This window comes from Pseudorasbora parva, chromosome 7 (genome assembly GCF_024679245.1).
Source record: "Pseudorasbora parva isolate DD20220531a chromosome 7, ASM2467924v1, whole genome shotgun sequence".
Taxonomy (NCBI): Eukaryota; Metazoa; Chordata; class Actinopteri; order Cypriniformes; family Gobionidae; genus Pseudorasbora; species Pseudorasbora parva.
The window spans coordinates 44,127,534-44,140,383 of NC_090178.1; the positions used below are offsets into that span (position 1 = coordinate 44,127,534).

General features: G+C 38.4%; 1 protein-coding gene across 1 annotated transcript in view; it reads left to right on the forward strand.

Annotated features, from left to right (window-relative positions):
- The window catches only part of bckdhb (branched chain keto acid dehydrogenase E1 subunit beta), a 111,275-nt gene that overhangs the window by 26,231 nt on the left and 72,194 nt on the right, over positions 1-12,850 (forward strand). Inside the window, exon 7 of the mRNA XM_067449327.1 lies at positions 12,137-12,234. Coding sequence (XP_067305428.1) covers positions 12,137-12,234 — 98 coding nt within the window. The remainder of the gene's footprint in view (positions 1-12,136; positions 12,235-12,850) is intronic.

Here is a 12,850-nt window from a genome sequence, read left to right on the forward strand (position 1 = left end):
GAAAAAACAATTAAAGTCAAAAATACATTGCCTGTGCAGTCAAGTCAGTGGAATTGACTTCTAGACTTCTGATCTTGTAAATGACTGTTTCAGCTCCCATCTTACCTGTTCATATATCAGTGTGGTCTGCTGATTGTTTCCATATTTCAAAGAATTCGCTGGGGATCTTGAATGGTCAATGCTTTGCAGCTGTTGAGTGAAGACATGCAGTTTCTTGTTTCTTTCTCATTGCTTTGCACTGTACACGTTTCTCTCAGGTATGGCTCCATTTCAGTCCAATGCTTTAGCGCAGATTGATTATACAGTTCACTCAAGGGAGACAAAAGGAATGTGGAGAATAAATTTGCCCAATTTATTTTCTAAATGCATGTTAAGATGTAGATCTTATTGTAAATGATTTTCATCCGTGCAGGTTTTTTTCTTTTTCTTTGACCTAGTGATTGTTTAATCAAATGTCATTACTGGTTCTTCCAGTAAAACATCAGACTTCACTCCCTTGACTTATGCAGGACTTTTCCAGTCAGTCAGTGCTCTTAAACCTCGCCCCTACAAGCTCACATAAATCTGCGTTCACTTTTGAGTGCTGCGTCCACATCTAAACATCCAATCAACAACCGAATGCATAGAACCAAGTCTCGTCCTTTTTGATGATCTGTTGCTTTTGGATGTACGTCACAATATGGAAGAAAAGATATGTCGCTACATTGCGACTTCAATCATTTTAGGATCATGACATTCACAAGACATTACTTTAGATTAAAAAAAACTTTTATTGTAACAAAGCCCAGCGAACGACTCATTGTGGAGTCTAAGGTGAAAGATGATCTACTTTCACTGAATATCAATGCCTATTTCATGATTGCAACTTTGGCCCTGACCACTGGCGTGTGATGACGAGGAGAGGTGCGATTTTAGTATTTACTTTCCATAGGATCCTAATGCTAGGAATGTGATTCAATATTTTCAACAATGTAAATGTCTCAGTTGATAATTTCACTGCAGCAGATTCTTTGGTAAATCAGTCACAGTTTCGGCACAAGCTTTGCAAACAGACTTTTACGAAAAGGACTCAACAGTAATGCGACAACATGTAAGTAACCGTGTTAATTCTAATGCCTGATCTGTGATTTCTGATATGGAATAATTCATGTACAGTCATTCGTTCTGTGTCAGTAAATCAAACCAACTGCACATTGTTTCTCTTAGTAGGAAGAAAATAATCTGTTGGTTAAACGGTGCACAATTAAAAGGGTCATGAACTGTGTTGTTTTATTGTTTTATGATGTTTCCTGGAGTGCTTTTTACATCAAAAATTGTCATAATTTAGAAATAAAAGGCATTTTTCCTACCCTGATTGTAGCCTCCGCTCTGAACGCTCTGTTTTTAGTGGTGTGTCTGGTGTGACAGTTCAGTGTAAGCGCCCACTGCTGTGATTGGCTGCTGTTAGACTTCAGTATAGACGTCCACTGCTGTGAACGTCTTTCCATTTGAAATAGCTAAGTATTACTCTCTCTTTTAGCGTGTTTTTACTATTATATCTCATGGTTAACTAATCGTTAAAAGTATTGCATTGCATTTAGATATATGGCATTATATTTGGATCTATAGCATTATATTCAGATTGTGGCATGAAAGGTTGCAATAATGATCAATGTAGACGATCACGCATGCAAGCAAGCAGGGATCTGGTCATTGCAACTAATTAGACATTTCTGTACACTAAGGAATGCTTTCATCTTCACTAACAGTGCAAACGTGATGTATAGTTAAGAGATTAGTTGAATGAAACGGGAGTCACTGATAAACTCTCGCTGTTTGATTGACAGCTTCAGCCCGTGCTGCTCCAATGTTTGCGAAGGGAGCTTTCTTTTAATGCTTGCTTTCTTTATAGAATTTAATCACAGTTAAATAAGATTATTTCCATCCTAAGAGAAACAACACAAGTTGACGTTTAGTCACTAGTTTGGTTTACTGACACACAGACAAAAAACATCTGACTGTACATGAATCATTACATTTCAGATCAGGCATTACCATTTACACAATTACTTGCATGTTGCATTACTGTCAAGCCCAGGCACTGCACAATATTTTGCAATCCTTAACGGCATGTTAATCGCTTGGTAGCTAGATATGGTTTAACACCAGGTAGGCCTATGTTACCAAGGCCTTGTCATGCATGAGTGGTGCCACCTGGTTATCAACTGAAAAAATTACAAATTTGACCTCTTCCCAACAGGGAAAACCATCAACAATCTAAAATGAATGAGTATATGGGGTCATGGCTTTGCTATTAAAAATTAGTGGTATTCTTCTGTTATCCACGTATTTATTTTTATAGTCTCCAGTTTACTTTATCTCACTTATTTTATTCCACATCTCTTATTTCTTTTACTTGATTTATTCATAATTCTACATATGTATATATATAGCACCTTATCCTATTCCTATTTTATCCTATTCCTATTTTATAATTTATTGTGCTTTTTTGTTAATTGTTATTTGCTGTCCATGGAGCGGACCTGTTTACATTTCACTGCTGGTTGTATTCTGTATAACTGTGTATGTGACAAATAAAACTCTTGAACTTGAACTTGATAATAGAAATCAATGGGGCAAAAACAGCCACGAGGAGTAAATGAGGGAGAAAAAATTAAAATCTGATGCTGCACAAAAACTAACATCACAACAAAGCCAATGTTGTTTCTAATCTTTGACATGTCCAAGAATGTGATAAAAGTGGAAAAAATCCAGACCACAATCACATTTTATATTGAAAATAAGTAATTTTGTGTGCGTTTTTCCCCAAATCAGTGACATCATTTATGAAATTGGCAATTAAAGAGTTAAAATCCTGTTTGTTTTTTTACATTTAGTTTTGGTATATAGTAATTAGTCAGGACTGATGTTGATTTAAGCCGGGTGCACACTGTGCGATTTTGGCCACGATTTGGCCGTCTGAGACAAATTTTGGAAATCCTAAGAGATTCCTCAGATCCTAGGCTAAAAACTGACGCCTTTGGTCGTTAGTTTGACATGTTCACCGGCCGCCGATTAATGAGCGCTGCGATCAAATTTTACCTCAGACGAAATTCTGGCAGTGTCAGAAGATTTGGCACAGAATCCTGCAGTGTGACTTCTCCTACGACAACAGTCAAATATCTCTTTTTTTCAAGACAAACTATGACCAAAACGAGTGCTAGAAATGTATTTGTAGCCAGCATTTCAGTCCCGTGTGTAATGCAGCTCACTGTCACTGAACGCGTCATTCATTGATGATATAAAACTCCTGATGAGTTTTCTTGCGCGCGTCCGTTTTTAGCGCGCCTTCACTATCGTGCAGTCTGACATTAATGTCAACTGCGATCTTACAGTGTGACACGGGGATCATGTTCGTACAGTCTGACAAGGGATATTCGCAAAGGATTTTGAAAAATCGCACAGTGTGCAGGACCCATTATGGAAAATATCTGATACATTTTTTACAGCAGTTTAATTTAGTGGATGTTTTCATCCATGAGGATGATAAAAGGGGAGTGAATTTGAATGATGCACAAGGGTTAAACTGTGATTAAATTGTATATAGAAAGCGATCAATTAATGTTTCCTTTACTATGGCTGGAGCTGTCAATCAAACAGTGGCAGTTTATCAGGGACTGAGATCTGTACTCGTGCTAAAACGCCCGTTACAATCAACGAATCTTTTATTTGCATTATGTTTGCACTGTTAGTTACTGTTGCAACTCTATTTCTGTAGACTAACAAATGCTTTCATGCATTCGTTAGTCTACAGAAATCGAGTTGGGCCGAGGAGATCACTGCAGTCATGCGCTCAACGTGTAGTGGTTTTTTTTACACTGAAGTCTCACAGAAGACACATCCCTTTAGCCTAGAAATCTAGACGCACCCTAGCGGCAGCAAATTTAATCTGCCCGCTAGTGTTGTCTAAGAACTCTCAATACCCTTCTGAGCTGTGTTCCTCAAAATCTGGACGGCCCAATCACATCATGTATAGAGTCGGCGGGCGGGGCCATAATGAAGACGGCCGAGTTGCGTTTGCGTGCTTCTAGTAAACACAGAAACTGCGGTCGAACGGCGGTCTTTCGAATCAGCTCTGACCGCAATTCTGGAAGACTTGGAGTTAAGCTTTTCTCTGAGAAAAGGACAAAAAAGGCACTGAAGTCATTCTTAAAAAGGGAAGATGTGTTCATAGTTTAGCCGACCGGATACGGCGAATGTTTAATCTGTCAGCGAGCTCTGTTTCACCTTCGTTGCTCTGGTTGGTTGTAGCGCTATCCTATCGCGTGCAGAGGGAGTTTGAAAGACAACCGTTTATCCCGCCCCTCAGATTGAGCCCTGTCAATGGTGAGTTTCCAGACCAAACATCTTGATGTGGGTCTGGCTTGTCAGGCTAACATCCCTTCAGGCAGAGCATTCAAATCAAAGGGGTTAAAATCAGGGATGGAAAAAGGCCTGCTATCTAAATGTAAAAATCAATCTAACATTATAAGAGTGCAACCCAAGAAACATTATAAAACAATAAAACAATGCAATTCATGACCCGTTTAAAACACTAATTGCCTGAAGAAACCACAAGAAAACTTCTCAAGTCTTCACTGACAATCCTGATCTGTTATGTCAAAGAACCTCCAGAACACATCTGTTATAATACAATTACATGTTTGTTTTTATAAATTACATATGAAAACATTTTGTTGAAATACAGTGTTACTTTTGAATGAATATCAGTCGTTCCTCCCACATAATAAAGTAGTTATAGCATCTTACATCTGGGGTTAACCTAACCACAGCCAAAACTAACCAGCCGCACTTTAAGCCATTGGTTAGGAGGAGAATATTTGGTGCAGTTTAAAGCACAAGTAAGTGTGGCTCTAAATTACACATTGCTCATATCTAAAGAAATAGTTAAATAATGAAATAGAGAGTTGAAAAGGATGCAGTTTTAAGGAAGCCAATGCAAGTGTGGTTTGCCACGAGAGTGCATATCTCCCGATGGGTCGATTTAGATCTGCTCTCTGTCCGTTTTCATGTTTACTTGCAGATCTGACTTATGCGTCTCTCAAGAATTTTGTTTAATGACTTTAATTTCCTGACTGAACATTGGAGAACATTGGGTTTTAGGATCTTTGGCGCTTTAACATTATTTGGTTTTAATGTGTGCTTAAGTGGTGCTTTTCTCTCTTTTTTTTTAATGCAGTTATTCTTGCAGGATGGGAATAAATCATTCAGCCATTCAGTTTGTAATAACCGTGATTTAAAAAACATTATAGCCTACGTTTACTTGATGGTAATGTGCAATTTTCCAATTTCCACCTTGTCTTTTTTGAATTGGTCATTATTGCTAACACTGAATTTAATGTCATAAATTATAACTCATGCTAGTTTAGTTGGCCTTAAATATGGTTTTTATTTATAACATGGTATTTAGAAGTTCAATCACAGTCTGTGTACAATTAGATAGCATTTTCTGAAGTACATGTTAGTGCTTTGTAAATCACCCATGTGGAGTTAAACCTTTGCAGTACTAGGGTGTTGTGTGTGGTTGCTAGGGTGTTGCTTTGTGGTTGCTAAGGTGCTTTGTCAAATAGTCAAACCCTAGAATCTGTCAAGTTGTGTTTTGAGATTTTTAGCATTGTATCAAAAAACACCCATTATAGTCAACAATGTTGTCTACACTACAAGTATGCAATTCTGCTACACATCAGATAACTTTGGAAATGTGATATGCGTATGAAGTATCTTTCATGTTTTTAGCATAAACATGCATCTTTCTCCATCTCTGAATTTTTTATTAAAGAGTGGTTTTACCATTAAAGCCAGCAGTGTTTTTAAATGATAGAGTGTGTGTCAGCTGGAAATACACATCAGGCATCCAACAACCTACCACTCAAAAGAATCTGGACCATTAGTGATGCAGTTTAGACTTCATCAATCACTTGAACCCTGGGGTAAAACCTTCTAACCACAAATCAGTGAGCTCAGCCTGAACCGCTCCAGCAGTCAGGCCATCAATGCGATCAATAGCGATCAGTCTTTTTAATAAATATTTAAATCAAGTGTGCTGCAAAGCATAATTTTTTTCTCTTTCTTGGCTGTAAGAATCTTACTTGTGTTGGAATCAAGAAACAGGCTGTGAATAAACATTAGTGTCACTGTCAGTAGAACGTAAATTCATTTGTTCTTTGCACCAGAGCATACACCTTGTAGTCTTACATGCAGCTTACTTTAGCCATAGTAACTTTACATTGTAATTTTATATATATATAGGACAGCTATGGCATATGACAGCACTGCTCATAAGGTTAGTGGTCCTACATAACAGCTTCTGTATCAGTTCTTTTGTCTTATGGTCTTTATATTTCTCACAGATTTCTGCTCGTTCTGAATATGATACAGAAAAAGTAGCACAATAAAGATTACATGTATATGAATGCATTAGTGAGTGATTGCATGTGAATTAATTCTACCTGACAGCGTCTCTCTCTACTGATAGGGAAGCTGTGGGTTTTAGTTATCAAGAAATATATGCTAGAACTTTTCAGTTTCTAAGCTATTTTATTGATAAATAACGGAACAGTTTTGATAATACATTTCTGCGCTACTGAATGGTTTCTTATGAGGTGCGCGTGATCTCTGTGTGATGCGCGACCGGCTATGTGTGTGTGTGTTGTAATGCAGCACGCATTAGTTTAGCGCAATGATTAACTTACGTGTACAATAAGCGTGCATTCTCCCGATCAATTTTGAGCATCCCGAACAATTCTGATCATCCAGATGGTATAATCAAACAGGTCTTGTGGAGAGCAACTCTGTTTAACTCTGTTGAAAACAGAGCCTGCGTGTCAGGAAATTGTTTATCCTGTTGCGCCCTCTATAGGCCAGCGACTAGTCACCGTCAAGCTTAAAGCAGCACCAGGTAACTTTTCAACCTTTATAATATATTTTCAAGACTCTTGTGATGATACATCGCCTTACAATAGGTTGAATGACACGTCTGCTATAGCCTGATGGGGTCTGTATCGTTTTTAATCATACTTTTAAACTTTGGGTTTCGGGTAGTAACCCGAGAACAAAAAGAACTACAAAATTCGACTGCTTTACGGCATATACGTCACTTCCACCAACACCCACACTTCCTTACATTCGGAGGTGCGAGCCCAACTTTGTTCATCGGATAATATAGTCATGTCCGAAGCAGCACAGACAAATAAGAAAGAAAACGGTTTTGTTGGAGGAAAGCAATAAGAGGAAACGAAAAAGTGATGGGATTAAAGGCAGGACGAGGATCAACATGTGACCAGCGTTTGCTCGTTGGCGTGAGCTGAAGGAGGCGTGCCCGACCGATGCTGTCAGGCTTGTTATGGTGATTACCTTCCACTCAAACATTGAACTGAAGTATCATATAGATTCTGTAAAACGGTAACCAATAGACTACTATAATGACGCTGGCTTGTAAACGTGAGCATCGCGATTCTTTGGCGTTTGAAAAAAATAAAACCCATGAAATTATATTCATATGACATGCTGAAATGTATGCCACTGACTGTACCTGAGATGAAGACATTTCACACGCGCCGCCAGAAGAACACCTGCGTGTGAACTCCTCCTGCAGTGTTCAGTGGAACTGTTAGTGCTGCACCAACCCGCGGGACGCTTTTATGAAGTTATTTGGCCCGCACCGCACCACTGTATATATTTTTACAACCCGCCCCGCACCCGCGACCATTAAATAGACATACGGGGTCCGCGGGTTATGAGACGACCCGCGCATCACTAGTTCAGGGCTATCAGGGTTGTCATGTCAACAAATGCACGCGTGATGGCATCCCCTGTTGTAGGATGACAGAGCTTACGACAGTAGTTGAGGACATTATTTTTCCAAACTGTAGGGGGACCCCGAGAGCAAAAGTAGCCAAGTGCTGCTTTAAAACGTCACGACAAAGCATTAAAGGCGACTAGACGATTAGTCAACTAGTCGGTGCAAGCCCTTTTATTTATATATATATATATATATATATATATATATACACACATACACACACACACACACACATATATATACATACACACACACACACACACACACACACACACACACACACACACACACACACACCTAAAGGACTATCAGGAACACCATACTAATACTGCGTTGAACCCACTTTCGCCTTCACAACTGCCTTAATTCTACTTGGCATTGATTCAACAAGGTGCTGAAAGCATTCTTTAGAAATGTTGGTCCATATTGATTGGATAGCATCTTGCAGTTGATGGAGATTTGTGGGATGCACATCCAGGGCACAAAGCTCCCGTTCCACCACATCCCAAAGATGCTCTATTGGGTTGAGATCTGGTGACTGTGGGGGCCATTTTAGTACAGTGAACTCATTGTCATGTTCAAGAAACCAATTTGAAAAGATTTGATCTTTGTGACATGGTGCATTATCCTGCTGGAAGTAGCCATCAGAGGGCTACTCCCCCATCATGAGTGGACACGCCCCTTACAGCTGATTGGCTACAAGTGTGTTTTGGTGCTCGGCCCATTTTTCAACAGCATTTTTCAAAAATCTTCATTGCATGTATTTAGGCTAGATATAATTTTTGTATCTTAAACTCTCCTGTCCAAGAATCTTTTTTGCGCTAATACAAGAGATCACAACAGGTATTTGGCACCCTCAGTTTACTGTTATAATTCAATAAATTCATTATATCACATAATTTCTCTCCAGTTTTAAATAATAATAAAAAAAATCAACCAAGGCTTTTCATGCTTTAAAATTTTAGGTATAGTCAACAACTAGGAAATGATGATACTCATTATTGTCATCTTTAAACTGGACAAATTTAGCCTTTCGTACTAAAAGTTTTAATCCAGTGATTGTTGGGCTTTGTGTCCGAAAAAAAGAATAGCGAACATTTAGTGTGTAATAATGATGCCAATCTTGTATTCTTATTGCTGGGATGTGATCTGCTTTGCAGGGTTGTATCAAAGGCTGAATAGTAATTCTACAAGTTCTGGAAATTGAGCATAGTAATGTTTAAAGAGACCTTTCAGTCAACCCAATCGCCACATCTTTATTTTTTTGTCCTTGATCAGTATGAAAAAAAAAAACGTTTTATTGCGGTTCTGGTTTTTGTTATCCTGAGGTTACTATTATCAGATGTGCTGCAGGCAAACTACAGTACAGAAGTAACTGGAGCAGCGTGCTGTGCGTATAGCTGCTAAGCATTACTTCAGTGTTTAGAGCCAGTTTAAAGAACACAATGTTTTTTATTAACCTGTGAGACTCAGTAAAACACTAACCACAACACTGCTGTGACAACATGAACCCAACTGCTGTTGAAGCAACTTTTGCATTGCCAAAAAAGTACTTTTAAAAGTATTCCACGTTTAATAATAACAGAACTGGGATACTTCCAAAATGCATGTGAAACATTAAACGCTCTCCGTCTTAGCTCTTCCTGTTTTTCAAGAAGAACGTTTTTAAGTACGAGCGGAAAATAGAGACATGCTGGTACAGAAAAGATCATATGGAATTTTTCATAAGCCTCTGTTTCTAATTCTGAGCAAAAGAACAGCCATAACCAACCACATTTTCAACAACATTACTTTAAACCTCATTGTCAAAGCAGCACGATTTCCCAGAAGGCAGCAAAGACAATGACTGCAATGAGCATATAAACTGGGATGAGGAAAATGGCTCTAATTAAACATAATTTTACCATAAAGATAATTCAGCATTTAGACTTAAAAAAAAGACCCCGTCAGATATGACAGCTGTGAAAAGTTCTTTCTGTACTCATGCTGTCAGGTGAGACGATAGCTAGCTTCTTATCTTGTTTTCTTCCATCTGTGCAAAACTTACCCTGATGCCAACTTGCACATCTATCCAACACCAAAAAATGATCAGGTTTTATTTCTTACTTTTTACAATACCGTAAGTATGATCCGATCCCATCACCCTCTCATTATCTCTTGCCCCTCTGCCCATTCATCTAAATACTCAAAAGCCCCTTTCTCGCCAATATACTTCTTTGGCCAGCTGTTGCCGTCTAGAGAATATTGGACGAGTAGTTATGATCTGAATGAAAGGGTTTCAGCTCGCTTGTCACCAAACATCATTCAACCATTTTGTTACATGTCCTTCAAGGTATGTCTTCAGAATTTATTCCCCACTTTTTTCTACAGGAATTGAACAATATAACCGTTTCCTCCACAGTTTATGGATTTTAATCTTAACCCTATAAAGCCAGCTGTCATGTTTGATACATTTCTATGGCCTTTGATACATTTCTATGGCCTCTAAATGATCTACAGAGCCAATCTTTTTTTTTTTTATCAAATAAAAAGGCTTTTGGTATAATTGTGTAAACGTCCACCTTCATCTCATGGTTTGCGTGTCTTTTTGCTTTGAAATCTTTTCTGATTTTAACTGAATTTATGAGAATAACTTTTATATTTTTAGTAATATTATAAAATGAACACTTAAGGGCCTGATATACTCACAGCGAAGTTAGTTATTTTTTCTTTCTTCGCTTTAGGGGACAGGGTAAATATGTTACCAGTGATATACTGTTAGAAAACATCCAATGCCATCCACACTGCTGAGAGCAGCGAGATGAATATCTAAATGCACTATATCGTCAAAAGTATTGGGACACCCTTCAAATCATTGATTTCAGCGGTTCCAATCACTTCCATGGCCAGAGGGGTATAAAATCAAGCACCTAGGCATGCAGACATTTCTACAAACATTTGTGAAAGAATGGGTCGCTCTCAGGAGCTCAGTGAACTCAAGCGGTGTACAGTGATAGATTGCCAGCTTTGCAATAAGTTTATTTGTGAAATTTCCTCACTACTAAATATTCCCCAATCAACTGTTAGTGGTGTTATAACAAAGTGGAAGCAATTGGGAACAACAGCAACTCAGGCACGAAGTGAAAGGCCACGTAAAATCACAGTGAGGGGTCGGCGCATGCTGAGGTGCACAGTGCGCAGAAGTTGCCAACTTTCTGCAGAGTCAATAGCTACAGACCTCCAAACTTCATATGGCCTTCAGATTAGCTCAAGAACAGTGCGTAGAGAGCTTCATGGAATGGGTTTCCATGGCCGGGCAGCTCATCCACGCCTTATATCACCAAGGGCAATGCAAAGTGTCAGATGCAGTGGGGTAAAGCATGCCACTACTGGGCTCTAGAGCAGTGGAGACGTGTTCTCTGGAGTGATTAATCACTCTTCTCTGTCTGGCAATTCAATAGACGAGTCTGGGTTTGGTGGTTGCCAGGAGAACGGTAATTGCCTGATTGCATTGTGCCAAGTATAAAGTTTGATGGAGGGGGGATTATGGTGTGAGGTTGTTTTTAAGGGGTTGGGCTTGGCCTTGGTATGCAAAACTCTTAATGCTTCTCCATACCAAGACATTTTGGACAATTCCATGCTTCCAACTTTGTGGAGAGGATTTCTACATGAAAGAAGGCATAGCCTCAGCACTCACCTGCCTATTACTTCATCGCCGCAGACTAATGATAGTACAAAGGTGTCTACCAGCTGGAACAAACTTTTCTGGAAATATTGCTTTGGCAGGCTGTTTTGAACTCCAAAAAGTTTGTTTTGGCCTGGTTTTGTTCGAAATGACGTCACTTAGTTTTTTTTTTCAATTTTGCTTTACTGGACTGAATTTACTCAGGTTTACTTGATTATGCAAGCAGTCTGCTCTATTGTAATACAAATATTATTGATTTACATTATAAATATCAGAATTTCATCTTTCTTTTGGTCAAAAATAATATCAGCATCTGCACCAAATTTGATACATTTTTGCTCAGTTTGGGCCTCTGAGTAAAACTTGTTTTTCCTCCTCTAGTATAATCTTAATATTCTCGCTGTATCATACTATATGAACCATAAAGCCTGATGAATTGAATACGATCTTAAACAAAAAAAAACACTCATGCAAACTTTTTTTAAATTAATATTTTTCTTATATATTTCGTTCTGGTTCATAAACTGATCAATTAAAAAAATAAATACATTCTTATTTCATATGTCAGGGTGTACAGGGTGAATGTGACATTTCTTTTATGATGTGTAATAATCTGTCGTTTTGTTTTGCAGTGGAGCAGGTGCCCACAGAAGCCTATTACATCCCTCTATCCCAGGCTGAGGTCCTGCAGGAGGGCAGTGATCTCACACTTGTGGCCTGGGGAACACAGGTACATTTGTAAGAGCTTGCACTCACCCTGTTTTCACCATCAGATTATGATTTCAAAAGCTCTCTGGGTGTCCTGAAGCTCAGCTCAGACACTCCACGGGCTTATCCTGATGAATGACTGATGTACTTTATGACAGCGCAGAGAGAAAACAAGAGCAGCACAAACTACTGGGAGATTAATTAAATATGTATGATATGGATTACTATGGATTGGGGTCAGAAAGAAATTCACCAAGGATGCATTAAATTGATCAAAAGTGAGAGTAAAGATATTAGTAATGTTACAAAATATTTCTGTTTGAAATAAACGTCTTTCTTTTGAACTTTCTATTCATCAAAGAATCCCTCAAAAATGATCTATCATGATTTCCACAAAAAATGTTTTCAACATCGATAATAATCAGAAATGTTTCTTGAGCATTAAATCAGCATTTTATAATTTCTGAAGGATCATGTGACACTGAAAATTCAGCTTTGATCACAGGAATAAATTACTTTAAAAAATAATGGAAATATATTTAGCAATATTACTGTGTTTACTGTATTTTTATCAATTAAATGCAGCCTTGGTGAGCAGAAGAGACTTCTTACAAAAACTGTAAATCTTTCTGACCACA